At 39.5% G+C, this 23,974-nt stretch overlaps 2 protein-coding genes across 2 annotated transcripts; one reads left to right on the plus strand and one right to left on the minus strand.

Annotated features, from left to right (window-relative positions):
• The first annotated feature begins 972 nt into the window (after window positions 1-972).
• Window positions 973-2,181, plus strand: LOC104249951 (F-box protein At3g07870-like). The gene has a single exon (XM_009806484.1). The coding sequence runs from the start codon at window positions 973-975 to the stop codon at window positions 2,179-2,181; it is 1,209 nt and encodes a 402-aa protein (XP_009804786.1).
• A 12,154-nt stretch (window positions 2,182-14,335) lies between these two features.
• On the minus strand, window positions 14,336-16,540 carry LOC138883965 (uncharacterized). Its single transcript, XM_070164692.1, has 5 exons — window positions 16,200-16,540; window positions 15,960-16,101; window positions 15,556-15,804; window positions 14,673-15,164; window positions 14,336-14,548 (listed from the first exon to the last, which is right to left on the minus strand). Exons 1-5 carry the CDS (start codon window positions 16,538-16,540, stop codon window positions 14,336-14,338), a joined length of 1,437 nt encoding a protein of 478 aa, XP_070020793.1.
• Between the last annotated feature and the right edge of the window lie 7,434 nt (window positions 16,541-23,974).

Below are 23,974 nucleotides of genomic sequence, written 5' to 3' on the forward strand. Positions count from 1 at the left end.
TTAAATTAAGGCATTCTTTTCTACGATAAACTAAATTAAGAAATTAAACTATGTGAAAGAAATAAAAAGAAAGGTAGCCCATGCATGTTCGTTTTAAAGTGCTTCTTTTCTTTTCCATGAATAAACCAGAACGACGTGAGGATGGAAAGTTTGAACTCGATCCATGCACCAAATTATGTTATTTGTAAAGGTTGAGTGATAAATGAGGTAAAAATAATTATTAACCCACCTTAGATAAAAGTTATGCGTAAAAATAGTACAAGCTAGCCAATTTTCACACTGGTAATTGAAAATAGTCCGCGTTTGTGAAATCATTGTTTTGTTGAAACACTTAAAGTTCCAGCATAATATGCTGAATTATGGAGCTCCTGCGTATAAACTTACAGTATATTATGTTGGAACTCCAGCACACGGAAAGTGGCAACGTAATATGCTGGATTATGGAGCTCCTGCATATAAACTTTTCGCATATTATATTGGAACTTCAGCGCATTATGAAATTCCAGCACATTATGCTGGAAGCTCATATGTAAAAAATTCGAACTCCAGCATATTTATGCTAAAATGTTTCTGGATTTTTAAGGGCGTTTTTGTTCAGATTTTATCTTTACCTGAAAAGTGACTAAATTTCGATTACTTTTGAAACTGTAGCTATTTTTCAATTACCAGTTATAAATCTGTCTATTTTTTATTTTTTCCCTTAGTTTGGTGGACGAATTGGGTCCAAATAAGTATTTTTCCTGTGAGGATTACATCTATAGAACCACTGGTTGGACTAGTCCATATTATATTAGGAGTGGGATAGTTTGGTTTAAATCCGAATCCATATTGAAATAGGTTTTGTTATTTCGACTCGAGTAGGTTTTGAATTATTATAAATACTGATGCTACTATCTATTTTTTTTTTGTATCGAGATTTATTAGATTATGAGTGAATTATTTTGTGGATACTCAAATCCTTAACAAAAAACTATGACGAATTTACCATCTTCAATCTTGGAAGTTATTTTCTTAAGATTATCACCAAAAACAATCTTTATTTGCCAAAGTGTTTGCAAATCTTGGCTAAACCTAATTTCACACCCTGAGTTTATCAAACTTCATCTCTCAAAATCCCATACCAACCTCATCATCTATAATATTAATCATTCTCGTTCAAGTCTCTTCAACTTTGTAAATTTGGAAAATAAACCTAATTATCATCGTCTCACTTTTGAACCAAATTTTCACCTTGACATCAAAACCAACTTCCCAAATATTAATTTCAATCCAGTTGGCTCAATACATGGTTTGGTGTGTTTATATTATAAGCCTCTTGATAATAATGTTCTTGATATTGTTTATATCTTCAATCCAACTACTCGACAATACATCGAACTTCCTGAGCCTAAAGGGCTAAGAAATTGCCCAAATTTAGTCACTTATGGCTTTGGGTTTGATCCTATGAGAATGGAATACAAGGTGATAAGGATTTATCAAGTGGAAACTCATAATATAAATAAAGAAAAATATTACACGTCTGAAGTTCAAGTGTACACTCTTGGGACAAGGTTTTGGCGTAGTGTAGGGTATATCAAGCTACGTTTTGAACGTAGATATTCTGGGGTATATTTCAGTGGAAAGCTTCATTGGTTGGTTAAAGATGTTGAAGAAAATGAGTCAATTTGTTTCATTGATATGCACGACGAGTTGGACGAGTGGACTTTGGATACTGATGAAGAGTTAAATCGGGAAAAAGATATGACCTTTTCCACGGCTCCTGGATTTAACAAAAGGAAACGTCAAAACTTACCCACACCACGTGATAGAAACTACCCAGATTATAGGAGTTTGGGAGTGTTGGGAAATTATCTTTGCTTATGTGACAATAACACGAAAAGTTATCTCGACATATGGGTAATGAAGGAATATGGAGTGAAAAGTTCTTGGACCAAAGAAATTGTTATCGACATAACCCCAGAGTGCAATTGGTTTTGCCACACAATGGTACACGTATTGAAAGTTTTTCGAGATGGAGAGATCTTGTTTCAGTTGGGGGAAGATGTCTTGTTTACATATAATCCTGAGAAGAAAACTTTGACAAAAAATGAGTATTTTAGTGATCGTTTTTGGGCTTCTACTCATGTCTCAAGCTTACTCTCAGTCAAGAACTTTGGGACAGGAGTTGCCAACAATTTCTAATTTCTACTAGCTTTGGTATAGAGAATTACTTTCACTTGGGTAAAGTTGTCCATGACATATAGGTCACGAGTTCGAACCGTAAAAATAGTCACTAATACTTGCATTAGAGTAGGTTGTCTACGTTACAATCCTTGAACGTGGCCCTTTACAGGACTGCGAGTTTTTTTTTTTTTTTTTTTTGGTAAAGAGGGATAGTGATGATGGTATAATAAAATTCTGCACGTGTTTTGCTTAATGTACTAGTTTTGGTATAATGATCTCAAATGAAATATTGAATTCTGTTTCATTGATCAAATATACTGCTGTGAAGGTGCTCCATAATTTGTTTTAACTTGAGCAATATTTTCCTTTTCAATACTTTTACGTAGTTTTTAGATATGTAAATGATATTTTAAAAAATCTAAAGAAAAATACACCCAAATTCATATCGACTATTAAGCCCTCGTTTGGCAATAAATTTTGGCAAGTTTTTTTTTTCCCCCAATTTTTTGGCAAAATCTTTGTTTATAGATTTTATTCATATTTTGGCAGATTTTGAAAACAAAATTTTCAATTCCAAAACTAGCTCTAGACCTGTTTTTGGCTCATAGTATTATCGTTCGGTTTTTTAACCATTTTAAAAATTACTTATAACTTTGTATTTTATAAAAAAAGCCACCATCTATTATGACCCAACTAATCCACCAACTAGTTATTATCATTTTTTTGGACTGATGAATCTTGTTTTTTGACAAATTGTAATAGCTAGTAATTGTGTTACTAGCAGTTGATATTAATATATCAAGGTATGGTTTTAGAATAATGTATTATGTAGTTCATTATAAAAATGATAACTTTGTGCCAAACTTATCTGTGTTTAGGACTATGGTTTGTGATAATTGTTTGACAAAAAATATGGCTCTTGGTTCAAGTAATTAAATTTATGTAATTATGGGAACTTAGTTAACAATAATATCTCTAGATGTAGCTTTCAAGGGTGCAATAAACATTAGGTGGGTTCGGTCAAATAATGATAACAACTTCTAAAAAGCATGAACAGTAATATAGCATTTAATAGCAATGAATAACAATAAATGATATTTAAGTAAATAGGAGGAATGATTCACCCAATAAAGGACGAAATAGATGGATGTTCCTCCTCGCAATGATGAGTGACAAACAAGTCCTTGAATATTCGAGTTATTCTCGAATCAAAAGGAAAAGTATGGCATAGTATAGACTAGAATCTTAGTGAAAATGTGATGTTTGTATCTTAGCAAGACAAAGAGAATCTTTTTGCCAAAGTGTGTTCTTACAAATGAATATTACATGCCCCTATCATTTTCTCTTTTTTCTATATATATGGGATATGTTCCTAAGAAACCCTAATAGTACAAGTGCAGAGAATATCCACTAGAATATTCTCTTTTAATATCATATCCTGACAAACTAGCCATTACAACTCTTATCAACGATATTCAACCTCGACCTCGACCCTTGTCGGCATCTCGACTACGGCTCTTGTCGACATCTCGACTATGGCTCTTATCTACACTTCGGCCAGGGATTTTGCTTCTTCTTGGGTCATTTCGACGAAGGCGACTCGAGAACTCTTCCCTTAATATTATCTTGGCTTAAATATTCTAGAGACAGATTTTGACCCATACAATTAGTCCCTCCGCTTATTGAGACCGGCTCCAGCTAGGGTCGATGAGAGGATTTTCTCGTTATGGTAGAAATAATTAAGTGAGCAGTTTAGGCCGTGGTGGTCATGGTGTATCGGCAATGTGGCCCTATGTGGACCTATTTTAGATTTATGCTCCTTCCGTGGTCATGGGGACTTTGACCATACAGACCTCAATAGATGAAGACGATGAACTTGTGCCGGGCGAGGGGGATTGATAATTAAAAACAAGTACCCACTGCCAAGAATTGATGATTTATTTGATCAACTTCAGGGTGCAAAGTACTTTTCAAAAAATAGACTTGAGGTCGGGGTACCATCAGTTAAGAATCAGAAAAGAGGATATATCTAAAATAGCCTTTAGAACTCGCTACGGGCACTATGAATTTCTAGTGATGTCCTTCGGGTTGACAAATGCTCCAGCTGCATTCATGGACCTCATGAATAGAGTTTTCAAGCCATTCATGGATACCTTTATTATTGTGTTTATAGATGATATTTGGGTGTACTCTAAGAGCAAGGAAGATCATGCAGAACACCTCAGAATAGCCTTGCAGACCTTGAAGGAGAATGATCTTTATGCCAAGTTTTCAAAATGTGAGTTCTGGTTGCAGTCAGGGGTGTTCTTAGGCCACGTGGTATCTAGTGAAGGAATAAAAGTAGACCCTCAGAAGACAGAAGCAGTCAAGAATTGGCCTAGGCCGACAACGCCAACCGAAATCAGGAGTTTCTTGGGGTTACCTGGATACTATAGAAGGTTTATGGAGGGGTTTTCCTTACTTGTAGCTCCATTAACTAAGTTGACTCAGAAAGCAGTTAAGTTCCAATGGTCAGACGCTTGGGAGAAGAGTTTTCAAGAGTTAAAGAAGAGGTTGACCACTGCACCTGTGTTAACCTTGCCGACAGGCTCAGGTGGTTTCACAGTGTATTGTGATGCCTCCAGAGTGGGCCTTGGTTGTGTTCTTATGCAAAATGGAAAAGTTATTGCTTATGCTTCCAGGCAGTTAAAGAATCATGAAAAGAACTACCCCACACACGACTTGGAGCTTGCAGCAGTGGTGTTTGCATTAAAGATATGGCAACATTACCTTTATGGCGAGCATTCTGAAGTGTTTACAGACCACAAAATCCTCCAATACATTTTCAAGCAAAAAGAACTAAATTTGAGACAGAGAAGGTGGCTCGAGCTATTGAAAGATTATGACATCAATATCCTTTATCACCCGGGCAAAGCTAATGTGGTAGCAGATGCACTTAGTAGGAAGTCAATGGGCGTTTTGGCCCATCTTGCAGAACAAAGGCGATCTTTGGGTCGAGAAATTCAAAAACTAGCAAATGATGGAATTAGATTGGAGGAGACCGAAGAAGGAGATATAACTGCTTATGCCTTAGTTCAATCCTCCCTTGTTGCACATGTTAAGGATAAGCAAGACGAAGATCCGTACTTAGTGAAACTAAAAGGAGCCAGAAGCAACAAAATCACTGCTTTCACTCTAGGAAGTGACGGAGTGTTGAAGTTGAATGATCGGTTATGTGTGCCTGATGTAGGTGGTCTTAGGAAGGCCATAATGGAGGAAGCTCATAGTTCGAGGTACTCTATCCACCCAGGTGCTACCAAAATGTATCTAGATTTGAAAGAGTTGTATTGGTAGAAAGGCATGAAGAAACAAGTAGCAGATCATGTGGCTAAATATTTAAATTGCCAGCAAGTCAAAGCCGAGCATCAGAGGCCTAATGGCCTAGCTCAAGACATAGAGATACCACAGTGGAAGTGGGAGATGATTAATATGGATTTCGTAGTAGGTCTACCTCGCACATACCGTAAGCATGATTCAATCTGGGTTATTGTAGACCGACTGACAAAGTCCGCACATTTCCTACCAGTAAAGACGACAGATTCTGTAGAGCAGTATGCGCAGTTGTACATCAAAGAAATAGTCCGATTGCATGGTACTCCAGTTTCAATCATATCTGACAGAGGCCCTCAGTTCACGGCGCATTTTTGGCAGGCATTTCAGAAAAGATTAGGTACCAAGGTCAATTTAAGCACTACTTTCCATCCACATACCAATGGCCAGGCAGAAAGGACCATTCAGACTCTCGAAGATATGCTGCGTGCGTGTGTTATAGATTTTGGAGGTAATTGGGATGATCACTTGCCACTTATAGAATTTGCTTACAATAATAGTTATCAGGCCAGCATTGGTATGGCTCCCTATAAGGCATTGTATGGGCGGAGATGTACTTATCCAGTGGGTTGGTTTGAACCAGCAGAGGTGCCGTTGATTGGTCCAGAGTTTGTTTGTGAGGCCTTGGAAAAAGTTCAGCTAATTAGAGAAAGACTTAAAGCGGCTCAGAGTCGTCAAAAGTCTTATTCTGACAAGAGGCATCGTGAGTTAGAGTTCATGGTTGGTGATAAGGTATTTTTGAAAGTTTCACTGATGAAAGGAGTTATGAGGTTTGGTAAGAAAGGGAAACATAGCCCTAGATTTATCGGACCTTATGAAATTCTAGAAAAGAAAGGAAATGTGGCTTATAAGCTAGCGCTACCCGTTGAGTTGTCCTTTGTTCATCCTGTCTTTCATGTGTCTATGCTTAGAAAGTACATTCATGATGAGTCGCATATAATACCTGCTGCTACTATAGAAATTAAAGAAGGCTTGACTTATGAAGAGGTACCTATAGAAATTCTCGATAGGCAAGTAAGAAAGTTGAGAACAAAAGATTTAGCATCGGTAAAAGTTTTGTGGAGTAATCATGATTCAAAAGAGGCTACATGGGAGGACGAGAAAGATATGAGAAAGAAATATCCATATTTATTTGAGGAAAAAGGTATGTGAATCTAAGTTCGATTTTACATTTATATTCCATTTATTAAATACAAGTTAGCAAGTGCTTATGTCCTTCCTAGATTATATTTAGTTGTCTTAGTGATTTAGTTTATGTCAGAGTATATTTAATTCGTTAAAGTGATTTACTTTTGCTAAAGTGTTGTGCTTTAGATTCTTGTTGGTTATTGTGGTACCTCCTTTGCGGAGTGTGAGTATTTAATTTATGAGCTGCGTATGGTGCCTATGAATGGCCTGTTATGGTATATTTGGTTGTTGTTGGTGTATTTGTGGTATTTGTGACAAGGATATTTTTGGATAGTCCAATTTACAAGGGAAACTCTGGCGAAATTTTTGAAAACTTAGGGAGTTAGCCAAAATTTTGAGTCTGGAAGAGTGAGTAGTGCTAAGAAAAATTTAAGAGGTTCAAGGACCTAAGGGGTGATTGTTAGCTTAAGAATATGGCCCTAGCAACATTCGAGGATGAATGTTTTTAAGGAGGGAGGATTGTAACACTCCTCAAATTTATAAAAGTTTCGAGATACGCTAACTATAGAACTAAATTATTACTATTTTTATTATTTTTATCTTGCCTAAAGTGATATATATATATATATATATATATATATACAATTAGAGGAATATTAGTAATTTTATTATTGTTAATTATTAAAAGTGGGTATCATTAAATATTAGTTTAAAAAGAAAAAAAAGGAAAAAAAAAAGAAAAAAAACAAACAAAACAACGAAAAAAAAACGTGACCTAACCCATAAAGTGGGTTTTCAAAAGGAAAACATAAGGGGCTTAATGCCCTGCACAAAACAGAACACCTTCTGTTTTAAAACACAAGAACAAAATCAAAAGCCTTTTGCGAAACGAAGGCAGTCACAAGTTAATCACGCACAGAAAATTTTAGGGTTCTTTACCAATCATTGATTCTTGAACTCAAGTAAGTAAATTTCCTTATTGTCAATTATCGTATAGTGCTAATAGGTAAGAATTGAATAGCTAATCCCCTTCTTCCTCCATATCAACAATAAATTTCATATTTAAGTGTAGTACTTTAAAAATTGATTAGAATGCACTGGTTGTTGTAGAAACGATTGTTTGACTGGTGTCAATTGGACTGGGGCCTACGTATTGGCTCGAGAAGTTTTGAGGTGAGTTGATATAACTGTTTACTAAAGTGGTTTAACTCACAAAAGCACGCATACAAGGTGTTTGATAAATTACTTAAAAGAGTTTATCTTTATTTAATTAGAGCGAGTGAGTACCCATTAATTTAGAATTGTTCTAGCAAAAGTTTAGATGATCTATTATGCTATATGTGCTTAAATTTTCAGATTTTTGTGTTATTCTTATATGCTACTTTTATGTTGAAAATTATGAAGAAGAAAGAATCTTTAAAAATATTTTTATATGTTTATTTCATTCTTATGCCATGCTTTACATTTAAGGACACCAATATGAGCATGTACATAATGTTCTATAAAGAAAAGATTTACACTTGAAAAGTCACAAGAAGAAGTTTTAGAAAGAAAAGATTTTTGGGGAGTATCCTTTATTCTGAGAAGGGGTCATCGTCCAGGCCGAGGGTCCTGACCAAGGCGTTGACTTCCTGAAACTACTTGTGCCAAAGTAGGGAGCACACGAGCCGAGGGTCTCGTTCCTGAGAATTTACTTAGCCATGCTAAGGTATGATACATGAGCGCTGAGAACCATGAAGCGAGTGGCACCTCGTGGATTGGGCCTATTCGATCAGGTTGGGATCGAACCCGTGCCGATCACATGGTGACTGAGACAGAATTAAGTCAGGATAGTTGGAACTCCCAAAGTATAAAGTGAAGTATTTTTTTTAAAGAAAGAAAAAGGAAAGAATTTCTTTTAGAATATTCATAAATTGCTATTATGCAATTATTTTAGAATCATTCTTATAAGCTTTATGTTTTACATGCATTTAGAACCTTTGCTCGTAATGTATATGTTATTAAAGTTTCTCCCCCTGTTGTTGAGACTCACTGAGTACAATGGATGGTACTGACGTTCTCTTTTGGGAACCTACATTGGTCTGCGGTACAATGTAGGAACCGGATTTGCAGGCGAGCAGGCTACGAGTTAGGACTTCTTTCCCTTCCAGTGATATTGGTGAACTCCTCTTTTGTTCGTGGAGTATTCTTAGAGTCATTTTAATTTAGCTATTTCTTTGTTTATTTAGAGAACTGGCCAGGAAATATCATGTCCTGAGCAGTGCATCAGTTTATCAGTAGAGGCTTCATAGACATAGACATTGGGTTGAGATTCAGATGTTATTTTATAATAACTTAGCAGTAATTCAGTAGTTACTACGAATAAAGACTTGAAGTTGATTTATTTAAATATTTGAATTAATCAAAAGTATCTGTTTAGAGTATTGCTTTGTTGCATATAAAGTTTGGAGTTATAATAGGGTTGATAAGCAGAGATGGTTCGCTCGGTCATGTTTAGTGATCGAGTGCCGGTCTCGGCTTGCTCAAAAAATGGGTCATGACAATGCAGATCACCACTAATATAAGCTCACTCGGCTCAAAATAAAGCAAGACTTCTTTCGGGGTGCAAAGAAGGCTTTTGGACTAGGGTTTGATACAATATGGGTAAGTGGTTATACCTTCCTTAAGCACTCCATATTTCATTTCTCGGCTCATACTTTGCCAATTCCTTGAGGCACTTTATTTTCCTTGGGGTACTAGAGAGACTTAACGTTACTCCTTCTTGATCATTACATTCATTTTCTACCTTTTTTTATTTCTCCGTGTTTGAGATCATTATCTCTCTTTGAATCCCTTCAAGTCTTCCACTCTCATTCACTTTTTTGCATTTTTCTTTATGTTTTTTTTCTTTTCTTGCCTTTCCTTCTTTTCTCTTTTTGTGCCTTGATACCTTTTTCAATTTCCTCATCTCTCCCCAAACTTATATTTTTAGCCATTTGTTTCACATGATTGTTAAGGAAAGCTCGGGTGACAAGAGCGGGTTACGATAGAACGGGTAAAGGCTTGTAACATGGTTTTCAAATGAGAAAGGCTAAAGGCTTAAAGGGGTTGACTACGGATGACAACATTGGTAGGCAATAGAAAACTAAAAGGGGCCAAGTAATACTACAATCACTTCTCAAGCCAAGAAAAACTTAAGATTTTGCCTTAAAACACATTCGGGGCAAGTTCTAGACCTTTCACACAGGTATTTGGACTAGCAACAAAGCATATCACCCCTTACGCAACTAGATTATTAAAGAGGATAGAGTCAAGGTCCCACAATGACCACATTCAAGATTGAAGATCACTATGGTCCAATTAGACTACCCTATGGTACTAAAGTCAACACAAGATTCACAAAGTCACTAACTAGAGCTATTACCTTTTAAAACCTTGTCTCTAACCATAAGCACGTAGGTAAATGTGTTGGTGCCAAATGAATCATGTTTGACTCTTTGATCTTGACTTAATTAGATCTTTTTTATCATTACTATTACTATTATTGCCTAAACACAAAACGGACTCACTCCTTTAAGAAGGTTGTCACGCCATCCATCATTGGGATGAGTCAACTGGTTCACACAATAACTACCTTTGGAAAACACCGTGGCATTAATAAAACCAAAGGATTATTATCTACTAGAACATAAAAAGAAACTACTAAATCAAACACTAACTAATAAGAAACTAACATAAAGAAGCTACAAAGCAAAAACTATTGAAAGCATAAAGAATATACATAATGAGAGAGAGAGAGAGAGAGAATATATACATAAAGAGAGAAAAGAGAGAATATAGAGAGAAGAGAGAGAATATATACATAATGAGAAAGAAAAAGAAAATAATATCAAGTAATTACATGCCAAGTATATCAGAATATACCAAATAAGATCAATAAAATGAACTCCACCCCCCGAATAAAGATAAGCATTGTCCCGAATGCTTAACAAAATAAGAGTAAAGGAAGGGAAAGAGTGAAGAAAACTACGTATGGCTCCTTGGACATATCTGTGTCCCCAGCAATGTCACCACCCTTAGTCTCGTCCAACTAAATCTCATCATCCTCAACTCTAGGAGTGGATGGGTTGGTGAACATCTCGCGCACTGCCTCAGCAGTGTCGGCAGCCTGGTCTGGCTCCTCCGACTGGCTAGCTGGTGCCACCAGTGCTGATGGTGTTGTAGGATCTGGGCCTGGATGGTATGGGTCAATCAGCATGTCAAAGGGGAGATCTCCGGCTGCAGCAAGCTTGGTCATATATCTCCGGAGCTTGTCCACTGACTTCTTTCTAGCCTGGGACTTTCTCATTTACTTTACTTCTTTTCCCAACTCTTCGATCACTAACCCGTGCTATACCAATGTAGCCATAATAGTGGTCTGGTTCTCCAGGAGTTTCTTCAATGTCTCTTCATCAATCGGGGGAACCTGAGGTGCCTGAATAGAAGGTTGTACTGCAATAATACTGGATAAGTCAAAAAACTTTGTAGTGGTTGTTTGCATCCAGTTGTTGAGGCTCGCCAAATCTGGGAAACTCGCAACACAAAAAATGGAGCAGTAGGTATGGGCACCAACTTCAAAGCCGAGGTGGAACCTATGGCAGAAACTGTAGTAGGAACTAAAGATGATGGCGGTGGCATAGCTGTGGCACTAGAGGAAGGCTCGGGCAAAGTAGATGGAACATCAACTTCCTCCGCAACTACCACATATGGCTCATCAGACTGGCCTATGGTGGTAGATGGCTGACCTTTTCTCTTAGGGGTGTTCACATCCATTAGTAAGTACCAAAAGTATGGTTTCTTCGGTCGCACCTTTGTATCATAATCCCTCGGCTCTACCCTCGCATCCGTGAAATATTCTATAATAGTGTTGGGTGGTAGGATGAGTCATCTTGCCGAGAAATCACTGAGATGTTGGCCAAAATCACTGCACCCATATTGATAGGGTACCCGACCATGAAAGAAGCAACTAGAACTTCCCGAGGAATCGGAAGATATGTCTCATTTTGGCTCGGGTCCAGTCTGCTAAAGACAAAGATTTCCCACCTCTTTGCCTCAAAACTTAGAGTGCTCCTATGAATAGGAACCCCAGCGGTAATCCATGGTGGTGGTGGCCCGGGTGCTGCTAGAATCTCCGCTAACCATGGCCGAGCTGCATCTCCCATTGCATACTTCTCTAAATACTCCTTTGGATCGATATCTTCAAAACCCAAGTACATGTTGAGTGTATGTTGATCAAATCTCACTTTAAGGCTACGAACTTTGGTTACCTTTGTCCCCTTTCTGATATGCGCCACATTGGTGTAGAATTCACGGACTAGGTATTCTTGGGCATCTACCACACAATGGGTGAACCATATCCACCCCTTACGTTCCTTAAACTATCTTAACACTGCTGGGTTATACTTCTCCAGGTCTTTCAACTGAAACTGTCGCTCAAGAATGAGCGACCTTACTGGCCACCAAGTGCGAAAACTGGTGAAGGCAGCCAAACTGACAAAACGGTCCTCTCTGACCTCTTTTTTCTTAGATATTTCAAGGCCGGAAGCTGTAGCATCTCCCTCTCTGCCATCATCGGGGATGTCCTAAACTAATGTATTCGGTGCCTTCGGGACAGGTATAGTGGATGGCTTAGAAGCCTGACTAGCACTTTCTAAACCCTCGGAAGTGCTATGAGATGAGGATAACTCGTCCCTAAGTTGATATCTCCCTGGCGGCCTTGACTAGACAGCCGACTACTCTTAAATAGAGTCTGATTTGCCCTCTGATGCTTCCCTAGGCAGGACATAAGAGCTCGTCTCGGAGAGGTCTGCACCTCTACCTCTGCCGCTTGTAGCTTTCTTCGTAATTGTTCTTTGTTGGCTGAGGGGTAAGGCACTCTTACCCTGACCCCTAGAAAGTTTACCTCTCCCTTTGGAAGTATAACCTCTGCCTCTAGATCGAACCATTATCTGTATCAAGCAAAAACAATTGTTAGATGCAATTCTATATTCAATTAGACACATGAGATATGTAAGAAAACACCAAAAAACACAGTGAGGGTCACAGACACAGTATGCCTGAAGGGTAAGGATCTGCGGTTCGCACAATTTCCTGGCGATGAAGTCTTGCGGACCGCACAACTTAGCTTTGCGGGAGTAAAAGTAAATTGCGGTCCGCACAGTTTCACTTGTGACCGCAGCTCAGAAACTCAAAATATGTCAACTCTCTGATGATAGAGAATTTGCTGATGTGCGGCCGCAACATATTTTCTACGGTCCACACAATTTGTCCTGCAACCACACATTTGAGTCATACTTTTGTAGACTCTCTGATGACAGTACAAGGGTTGTTTTGTGGCCACAATAGAAATTCTGCAATCCGTACAATTTTCTTGCAGCCACAGATTCCTTCCCACTAATATTGCCCTAGATTAACTTCTGCGGACTACACAATTTCAGCTGTGGCCGCATAAATTCAAAAACTCTACGAACCCTTCAGTATTTGTATTTAGGTCGTGCAATTTTGTGCAAATTTGACACAGTAACAACATATATGCATGAAAATACATTGACCCAGTCCCCATATAGCATGTACTAGTTGACCCACTACAATTTACCCTCACATGAATGAACAATTGCGTTCTACTGACAAAAGGCCCAAAAATAATTAAAAAGCTAGAAACTAAGCTAAAAATGCAAAAATCTAACAAGAAATTTAAGCATACCAGATGTGAATGAGGTCAAGGAATGAGTGATCAACAATTGTTGGGCATGTGGGCAGATGATTCACCAAGAAATTTTAATATAGTGTTGTGTTTGTGTTAAGAGAGGAAAAAGTGTATCAGTTGCCCTAGCCTTTTATTTATACTATTGATTTTCTAAGGGATGGAGGAACGAGTGCGGTCGTACAATTTTAGCTGCGGTCCACACTCTGTTACCTGATGAGCTTAAGTCAGCATTTTTTTCTGCGGTTTGCAAAATTTTATGTGCGGCCGCAGATTCCTTGTTGCGGCTGCAAATTCCTTGCTATAGCGGCAAATTTCCTGTTACAGCTACAGATTGACCATTTTTCTAATAGACCAACTTCAAAGAGTTGGTATTTTCCACCTTCCATTTGTGCGGCCACAGAGCACTTTTGTTGCAAAACCTATAAATGTACGGTCTGCACAATTCAATTACAGTCCTTAATTTTTGCAACACTTAGGCTGATTTCTGTCCACAATTCCTATAAGGCACACTCATCCCTGTAGAACACTTCAAATCAAGTTAGCACAAAAATAACACCTAACTACAAAAGGAAAAAAAGAGAAAAGAAACATGGGTTGCCTCCCAAGAAGCACTTGATTTAACATCGCGGCACGAGCAGAATACCATCAATTATGATTGACCTCCACAATGTGGCCATCTCTAAATTTTCCCAAATTGTGCTTCACCTGGTGACCATTGACTCGGAATACCTCATTGTTTTTGTTCTTCAAATCCAAGGCACCAAAAGGTGTCACACCTACAATTTCAAAAGGACCACTCCATTTAGCCTTTAACTTCCTGGAAAACATCCTCAACCGTGAGTTAAACAACAACACAAGATCACTCACCTTGGAATCTTTGTTCCAAATGTATTTGTCATGAAGATATTTTATCTTTTCTTTGTACAAGGACGAACTTGCATAAGCATGGTATCAGAACTCATCCAATTCATTCAAATGTGCAACCCTCAAGTTAGCGGCTACATCCCAATCAAGATTCAACCTCTTTAGAGCCCACATGGCTTTGTGCTCAAGTTTTACCGGAAGATGACAAGCTTTTTCGAACACCAACCGGTATGGAGATATTTTGATAGGTGTTTTGTAAGCCATACTATAAGCCCATAATGCATCATTAAGCTTCTTGGACTAATCCATCCGGTTAACATTCACTGTTTTGGACAAAATACTCTTTATCTCCCAGTTGGAGACGTCCACTTGACCGCTATCTTGTGGATGATAGGGAGTCGTGACTTTATGAGTAACGCCATACTTGATAAGTAAGGTGTCGAAAGCCTTGTTGCAAAAAATGTGACCCCCCATCACTTATAATAGCCCGTGGAGTACCAAACCTTGTGAAAATATTCTTTTTCAAGAACGCCACCACACTTGTCGCCTCATTGTTGGGTAGAGCAATGGCCTCAACCAGTTTTGGCACATATTCAACCGTGACCAAGATGTAGGTGTTTTCACAAGAACTCACAAAAGGACCCATAAAGTCAATAACCCATACATCAAAAATATCAATCTCCAAAATGGTAGTGAGAGGTATTTTATTTTTCTTTGAGATTCCACCAGCCCGTTGACATTCATCACATCTTTTCGCTAGATCACCAACATACTTATAGAGAGTGGGCCAATAGAAGCCGCAACTTCTCACTTTGACTGTCGTTCTTGCTCCACCATGATGATTGCCATATGGCAAAGAATGAGAAGCCTCAAGAATTTCACCTTGCTCTTCTTCTGGTATATATCTTCTAATCACCTATCCACACAAATCTGGAAAAGGTACGGTTCATCCCAATAATAATCTTGACAATCCCGTTTGAGCTTCTTCCTTTGGTTTGAAGAGAACTCATCTGGGATGATACCACACACAAACAAATTTGCTAGATCCGTGAACCATGGCACCTCTTTCATTGAAATAGCCAATATTTGCTCATCGGGGAAGAGTCATTGATTTCGAGGCCATCATGTGGCCTCCCCTCCTCCTCCAAACAAGACAAGTGGTTCGCCACTTGATTTTCACTTCCTTTTCTATCTTGGATGTCAATATCAAACTCTTGCAACAAAAACACCCATCTCATCAACCGAGCTTTGGAATCTTTTTTTCTCATAAGATAATAAAGTGTCATATGATCCGTGTGGAGAATGACCTTTGCACCCTTCAAGTATGGATGGAACTTCTCAATTGCAAACGCAATGGCAAGGAGATCTTTCTCCGTAGTAGTGTAGTTGACTTGGGCACTACTCATGGTCTTACTAGCATAGTAGACCAGATGAAAAATCTTGTTGATGCGTTGTCTCAAAACAGCCCCCACCACTACGTCACTTGCATCACATATGAGTTCAAAGGGGACACTCCAATTTGGAGCGGTGATAATGGGAGTAGTTTTCAACTTGAACTTTAACAATTCAAAAACTCTCATGAAATCATCATTGAAGTTAAACTTATCATCCTTCTCGACATGTTTGCACAACAGGTTCACCACCTTAGAAAATCTTTGATGAAGCGACGGTAAAACCCCGTGTGTCCTAAGAAATTCCGCACGCCCTTTACCAAAGTTGGAGGTGGAAGTTTAGAAATTACCTCAATCTTTGCCTTGTAAAGTTCAATTCCATTCTTTGAGATCTTGTGGCTAAAGCAATGCCTTCCTCGACCATGAAATGACATTTCTCCCAATTGAGCACCAAATTTGTTTCTTCACATCTTGCCAACACTTTATCCAAATTTGCAAGACAATCGTCAAAAGAATTTACGACCACCGAGAAGTCATCCATGAAAACTTCAAGGTATTACTCCACCATGTCCATGAAGATATCCATCATACACCTTTGAAAATTCGTCAGTACATTGCCCAAACCAAATGGCATCCATTTGAAGGCGAAAGTACCATAGGGACATGTAAAGGTTGTTTTATCTTGATCCTCCAGATCAATAAGAATTTGGTTGTAGCCCGAATACTCACCGAGAAAGCAATAGAAAGTATGGCTGGCCAATCTATCAAGCATTTGATATAAGAAGGGAAGTGAAAAATGATCCTTCTTTATGACGTTATTGAGCTTGTGATAGTCCATACACACTCTCCAATCGGTCACCGTTCTTGTAGGAAGGAACTCGTTCTTGTCATTGGTGACCATTATCATGCCCCCTTCTTTGGGACACATTGAACCGGAGAAGTCCATGAACTATCGGAAATGGGGTAGACAACCATGGCATCCAAACACTTGATAATCTCCTTTTTGACAACCTTTTGCATAACCTCATTGAGTCTCCTTTGATGTTCAATAGAGGGTTTGGAGCCTTCCTCCAAATTGATCTTATGCACGAAAAATGTGGGGCTTATCCCTCGAATATCCGCCATTTTACACCCAATAGCCTTCTTCCTCTTTTGTAGCACCGGCAATGTAGAATCTACCTGCACGTTAGTCAAACAAAAGAAAAGAATAACTGGTAAAGTAAAACAAGGGCGAAGAATTCATACCAAAGATGTGGAGGCAATGACTTCAACTCCAAGGTAGGAGGCTCTTCAATGGAAGGCTTTGTAGGAGGAGTTGTCCTATTTTCAAGATCCAAAGATAATTTTCGGGGTGCATAATTGTACGTCCCCATTCCTTGCAAAGAGTTCACGCATTCCATGAAGCTATCCATCTCTTCATCATCAAAGTTGAGCAAGACGGCCTCCAACATATCACCAACATTAATCATAGCACTTGTTTCATCAACAATAACATCGGTCACCAAGTCCACAAAAGAGCACACCTCATTGCTATTTGGTTGCCGCATGGACTTACACACATGGAAAACCACTTTTTTATTACCAACCCGGAAAGTAAGTTCTCCGGCTTCAACATCACAAAGAGCCTTCCCTGTATCAAGGAAAGGTCTTCCAAGAATAATCGGTACCTCATAATCAACTTCATAATCGAGATTGAAAAAATGCCCCGGAAGAATGAATTTATCAACACGAGCAAAACATCCTCAATCACTCCCAAAGGTCTCTTCATAGTACAATCGGCCATTTGCAATCTCATAGAGGTGGGCCTTGGTTGCCCAATTCCCAATGTCTTGAAAACTGAATAGGGCATCGAATTGATACTTGCCCCAAGATCACAAAGAGCTTTAGAAAATTTGGCACTTCCAATTGTACAAGAAATTATGAAAGCACCGGGATCCTCCAACTTAGGAGCCATTGAATGCACAATTGCACTCACTTAAGTAATTTTGATAGTTTCAAAATTTATTGACCGCTTCTTTGTCACTAGATCCTTCATAAACTTTGCATATTCGGGCATTTATTCTAAAGCTTCAATTAATGGCACATTGATTGAGAGACATTTCATCATTTGAATGAACGTTTTGAATTGATTCTTACCATTTTGTTTGGCAAGTCTTTGAGGGTAAATATGGAGACTTAGGCAATGGTGCCTTAGCCTTTTATACTTCCGGCTCCGGTATGTTAATAATGTGCTCCCTAGATGGGTTCACCTCCTCTTGAGTATCTTCCACACTATCATCAATATCTATCCAAACTTCATCATTTGATTGCACCACATTGCTCGGGACCTCTTCTTCTTGTACTAGTTGCTCATCATCCACAAGTTGCTTTTGACTTGAGGTGGGTGCATTCCCACCTCTTCCACTTCTTGTAGTAACAGCCATGGCATGCCCCATGTTGTTTCTACCCTTTGGGTTCACCACCGTGTCACTTAGTAGTGCCATTTAGGACGAGAATTTAGAGCTTGAGATATTTTTACCATTTGAACTTCTAAGTTGTGGATCAATGTGTTGTGTGAGGCAAGTTGGGCATCCGAATAAGCATTCTTTTCCATCATTTGCTTGAACATGTTCTCAATACGCCCTATCTCATTGTTTGAAGAACTTGGAGCATATGAAGGATAAGGAGGCGGGTTGCTCGGTTGTTGATATATCAGGGGCCTTTGAAAACCCGAGCCCTAATTGCCTTGATTATTGTTCCATCCGCCTTGATTATTACCCTTCCCCCCCCCCACCACCACCCATAATTGCCTTGATTATTGTCACTCCAATTTCCTTGATTTTTGTTGTTATGCTAATTCCCTTGATTGTTGCCACCACTCCAATTTCCTTGATTTTTTTGAGGTCGCCATTGTTGTTGGTTTGGACCTTGGAAGCTGTTTCTTTGCCCATGAAAATTATTAACATATTGCACCTCCTCTTCTTGTTCATTGTAATAATCATCTTGATAAAAACCACTATCCTCCTGCACATAATTCTCCACTCGATGTTGCACTTGCGGACCGTTGGTCCTTTTTTTTGTTCATCATTATGTTCACTCGCTTCATGGAATTGACTTGCATAGGATTTTGCACTTGTTGAATTTGAGCCTTTACTAATTGGTTCATGGTGGTAGTCAATTCGGCAATGACTTGCCTATGGCCATGCAACTCTTTATAAAGGTGGATCACGTTGGGATCACCTTGTGGAACATTAGCCCAGGATTGCCACTCCGATGATGTTTTTGCCATTTCATCTAAAATTGCACACGCATCCGCATAAGGCGTAGTCATAAAATTCCCACCGGCAAGTTGATTCACTACACATTGGTTGGTTGTGTTTATCCCACGATAGAAAGTTTGTTGAATCATATTCTCCATGATATCGTTGTTGGGACATTACTAAACCATTGTTCTATACCATTCTTATATCTCGTGTATTGGTTCATTTAGCTTCTTAAATGCCAAAATCTCACCTCAAAGTGTAGTCATATGCCCTGATCACGGCCAACTCGACGCTACACTAAGGTAGGTAGAGCGGGTCGCAATAGCTTTTACCCCATATGAAGGTCGGGATCGAATTCCTTAGGGAGCTAGTAGTGAAGCTGGATTGTCTGTCTATCCTAAAGATGTGTTTGTACTCCTAATGTCACTTCAAACATTTTTGGGTTTTCAAATTATAACTATTTTTGTAAAACTATTGATTAACACTAAATTATGCTACGAGAATATTGCTAAGTTGTATCTAATAGGAAGTCGGGCACTAGGGTCATCACACTACCTAGGTGGCTAATTGACGGGTAGATGTTACTAAGGTTCGATTGACATAATTGGAGCTTACGCTGTAACTGTTGCACAATTTCACCCACTCTCACACCTCTCTGTAGAGAAAGTGACTTTGCCCAATTGACTCTCTCGAGACCAAATAGGTAGGCAAATTAGACCAAACAACTAGATTTCAAGTAGGGTAATTACTCTCTCGAGGTTTAACCCGTTAATTGGGACTATCATTTCTCATGAGTCCATCCTAATTCCTTGTTGGGTCAATTTTGGGGTTATAGACTCTCTTTCTCAAGAAGAGTTAAACCCACAAAGCTTGAATTAGTGTTTGCAACCACCAATTCTAGATTAAAACATAAAATCAACCCAAATAGCAAACACCCATAGTCAATCTAACATTAGATGACAACACCCACCAATTACCCACGCTAGAGTTGAGTCACAACCCTAGCTAATGGGTTTAGCTACTCATGCTAGATAAAGAAATAGAATAAATAGATGAAGAACTAAGCATATTAATTAATTAATTCCTAAAATTAAATTAGAAGAATCTATCGTAAATGTAAAGCTAAAGTGCCAAAAATGGCTACAAAATATGTTCTAACGAGCGCAGCTCTCCACTGATGTATCTGATGACCTAAAAAATGGTAAAATGTTCTATTTATACTAGAATGGAAAAACTGGACAAAATTACCCCTGCGCGGTCAGTGCAGGCCGCATTAAATGGACTGCGACCGCACTGGGCTCACTTCTGCTTCTCTGAACTTGGACTCCGCAGACCGCGTAGAACGGACCGCGGCCGCAGAGGGAGCTGGCGCGGTCCGCGCAACCACGACCGTGGACCTCATGGCACTGGCTTTGCAAACTTCATCTCTCTGAACCTCATGACCGCGGACCGCACAAAAGAGTAGTGTGGCCGCAGAGCCTTCACCGCGGACCGCGAGATTGTACAGTGGCCACGCTTCTTCTAGCCTGATTCACTAACTCTCTGAACCACCTAGTGCGGCCGCATTCCACTTTGCGCGGTCCGCACTAGGCCTTCTTTTCTTAAATTTCTTGGTCTTTGATACTTGAGCAGGTTTCACTCCTTTTTGAGCCGATCTTTGACATTTCGTCACTTTGTCGATCAAACCTGCGATCAAGCACAACTTGTGAGCCTTTTAGGATTATTTTGTAACAATATATGATCAAAGCATAGGCAAGTAGGGGCATAAAACATGTTAAAATCCTAACTTATCAACTCCCCCAAACTTAAACCTTTGCTTGTCCTCAAGGAAACACAATAAGACTCACCCCTTAAAGGAAAATCCAAGTAATTCCAGCTGTCCTAAGGTAACCTCAACAAGCATCAATTGGGACTAACAATTGCCCTCAATAAAAATGGATCATTAACAAAATTTAAACTTTGAAAAACTATGGATCAAGTGTGACACAAGAGCATCAAGAATTGACTCATTACATCAAAGAACTCTCTCAATTATTTTGGTCGTTGTGGAACTCAAACTCACACATCCTCAATTCTCCCTAAGCAAACCTCACCTTTTAGAGTAGAAGCACGCAAACCAAGGTTAATGAGGATTCACTCGTCTCTCTCAAGGAAAGGTCACAAGTCCGGCTCTAAGTACCATATTCTTGACCCTCATGCAAGTATCCACTAATGCGAGCGTCATCCAACTTAAGATCATATAGGGCTTTCGTGGAGTCAATGTGAAGGCTTTTTGGCTCAGGGTAAGAAAAGTTGTTAGTCTATATGGGTTCCATCTTCCCTTAAGCACTTCTTTTGATTCATTCTGGCACAATTCTCTTTGACTCTTTGAGTATTTCACTTCTTTTCAAGGGGTTAGAGAGATACATTGTCACTCTTTCTTATGCAATTCAAAGCATTTCTTCTTTTTCTACTTTTTCCACACCTTTTTTCATTTTTGTTTTTCTTGAATCCCGTTTTATTCTTTGCACATTGGGCTTTGTTTTTGTCTTTTCCTTTTCTTTCTTTTTCATCGCCTTCCTTTCCTTTTGCTTTTGTACCTTTTATCACTTTGTTTCCTTTCTTGTCTCTCCCCCCAAACTTAGACTTTTGCCATTACTTAAGGGACGATTTGGGTGCCAAGAGAGGGTATAATTTAGAACGGGCATAGGCTTGTAGCATTGGTTCTTAAAAGAAAAAAAAAAGGTTTAAGGCTCAAAAGGGTTAGCTAGGGATTATATCATTGGTAGGTTATGAAATTGTTCGACTATTGTTTGGATCAAGGAGAGCCTATAATCACTTCTCAAGTCGAATTTCACTCAAAATTTTGCCTCAACAAACATTCAGGGCAAGTTCTAGACCATTGGCTCGGGACTTGGACTCACAATTTGATTTCTCACCACACACACTCAAGGATTGCTTAAGACATAGAGTAGGGGCCCACAACAACCTTAGACACGATTGAGCACACAATAGTCCCGAAAGAAAACATGATGTTTGTTTGGTCAAAATAAGAGTCTCAAGATCACTATTTTAACCATCCTAAACACAACTACTTGTCTTTGACCATGGGCTCAAAGGCAAATGTGTTAGGCCCAAGTGAAGCTTTGCTTAAGGTACCTTTAACTATAAACTATTAAAAACGAGAGAAAAATCAAAAATGGACTCAAACCCTTAAGAAGGTTGTCACGCCATCCATCATCAGGAAGAGCCACCCGGTTCGCACAATACTCCACCCTTGGAAAGAACCGTGGCATTAAGAAAATCAAGGGTTTATTGAAAGCGTCAAAACCGAAACAAAAAGGCTGCGAGCCTATCTACTAAGCTAAGAATGAAAAATTTGTACAAAAATAGAAAATAGAATGAGTATTTACAATAGGGGATTAGAATATACAACAGGGAATGAATATATATACAAAAATGTAACTTTATATACAGACCAAAGAGAAGATAAAAAGTGCAATAAAGTAACTAAATGTAAAGTTATATACAAACCAAATAAAAAAATCAACAGAAACATAAACTAAGTCAACTAATATATACAATCATCCGGATAAAAAGTAGGTCGCACCCCCACAAATAAAAGCTGGCATTGTCCCCAATGCCAACTAAACAAATAAGCATCAAGAAATCAAAAGGAAATGATATAGGAGCTCCATAAGCCTCGTCTGTCTGCATGGGAACATGAGTGTATCCTGGTCCTCTATATGTACGGGAACCTCAGACTGGTTCCCGATCTTCTACTGCTCAGCTGCTGGGATTGGGGCCTGGACCTGGATGGGCTGAATATCTGGAACATCCTGTGGCTGACTGGGGGAAACCTCCAGTGGGTCCGCGAACTACATGATCACCTCATCTGCACTAGAGAGCTTCCTCTTCTTCTTTGGAAGCCTCTGTGTCTGCTCCTGCTGTGGCTCTGCTACTAGTGCTGCTGCTGAGGTTGGATCTTCAAATAGCAAGACTAAAGGCAACTGGTCTGCCTTCAGTTTGTCAACATCCTCCCTCAGCGCCTTCACAAACTCCTTGAAAGCACGTGTTTTGCGCAGCTTCTTGTGCTCCATGGCAAGCTCCTTCAGGGCCTTGCCATGTGAATCCACTGCCTTAGCCAAGACAGCCTGAGAATTTAGGATCTTTTGCTGGTTGGCAAGAATCTCCTTAAGTGAATCCTTGATAGACTGAGGCACCTGCACTGGCTGTGGTGCCGACTGAGCCGCAATGGTAGAAGTCAAGGTGGACAACTTGGATGAAGCAGTCGCCATCCAGTTGTTCAAGCTATGAAGTGTCTGGCTCAGCTGGTAGGCGGTGATAGGATAGGCCCGAGAAGATGGAATCCCCGGGCCAACTGAAGTTGAGGGACCAGCAGAAGTGGAAGGTCCGGGAGGCATGTCAGCAACTGTGGAAGTACGCTCAGTGGAGGGCTCTAGCGCAACCGGCTCTTTAGACTGGCCGGTTGGGGCAGAAGTAGGTGGCTTGTAATTTTTGTCCTTGGGGTTGTTTGACCCCTTCAAACTGTACCATGAAAACGGAGCCACCAGTTTGACCTTTAAGTCAAAAGGTCTCTTCTCCACCTCCAGGTCCCGGAAATACATAGTGAGGGTGCTGGGAAAAGGGTAGTTCCGGTCATACTCAACCCCCACTGTATAAATGATGCGGGACATCACATTGCCCACGTTGATAGGATATCCTGCCATAATAGGAGCAACAAGAACAGCCCGGTCAAGTGGAATAGTCTGATCATGGGTAGTGGGGTCAAGCCGACTGCACACAAAAGTCAACCACCCTCTAGCCTCAAAGTTGAAAGTTCTCCGAAGTATTTTGGCCCCTACTTGAAACCACTCTGGAACCGTACCCGGGATTTCCAAGTATGAAGCTAACCACGGACGAACCTCCTCGCCCATTGCCAACTTTTCATTGTAAAGGGACTCATCTTCATAATTGAACCCCAGGTATTCATTTATTGCCTTCCCGATAAATACCACATTTTTGTTTCTCACTTTGGTCACCTTAGTTCCCTTCAAGATGTGGGCCACATTGCTATAGAACTCCTTGACCATATGCTCATTTGACTTCACACA

This window comes from Nicotiana sylvestris, chromosome 12 (assembly GCF_000393655.2).
Source record: "Nicotiana sylvestris chromosome 12, ASM39365v2, whole genome shotgun sequence".
Taxonomy (NCBI): domain Eukaryota; kingdom Viridiplantae; phylum Streptophyta; class Magnoliopsida; order Solanales; family Solanaceae; genus Nicotiana; species Nicotiana sylvestris.

Coding starts and splice junctions, on each gene's coding strand:
- LOC104249951 (XM_009806484.1), top strand. CDS start 973: ATGACGAATTTACCATCTTCAATCTTGGAAGTTATTTTCTTAAGATTA.
- LOC138883965 (XM_070164692.1), bottom strand. CDS start 16,540: ATGGTCACCAATGACAAGAACGAGTTCCTTCCTACAAGAACGGTGACC. Junction 15,805..15,959: donor AACTTCCACCTCCAACTTTG/GTAAAGGGCGTG, acceptor GAATTGTTAAAG/TTCAAGTTGAAAACTACTCC. Junction 14,549..14,672: donor TTCGACACCTTACTTATCAA/GTATGGCGTTAC, acceptor CGGATGGATTAG/TCCAAGAAGCTTAATGATGC.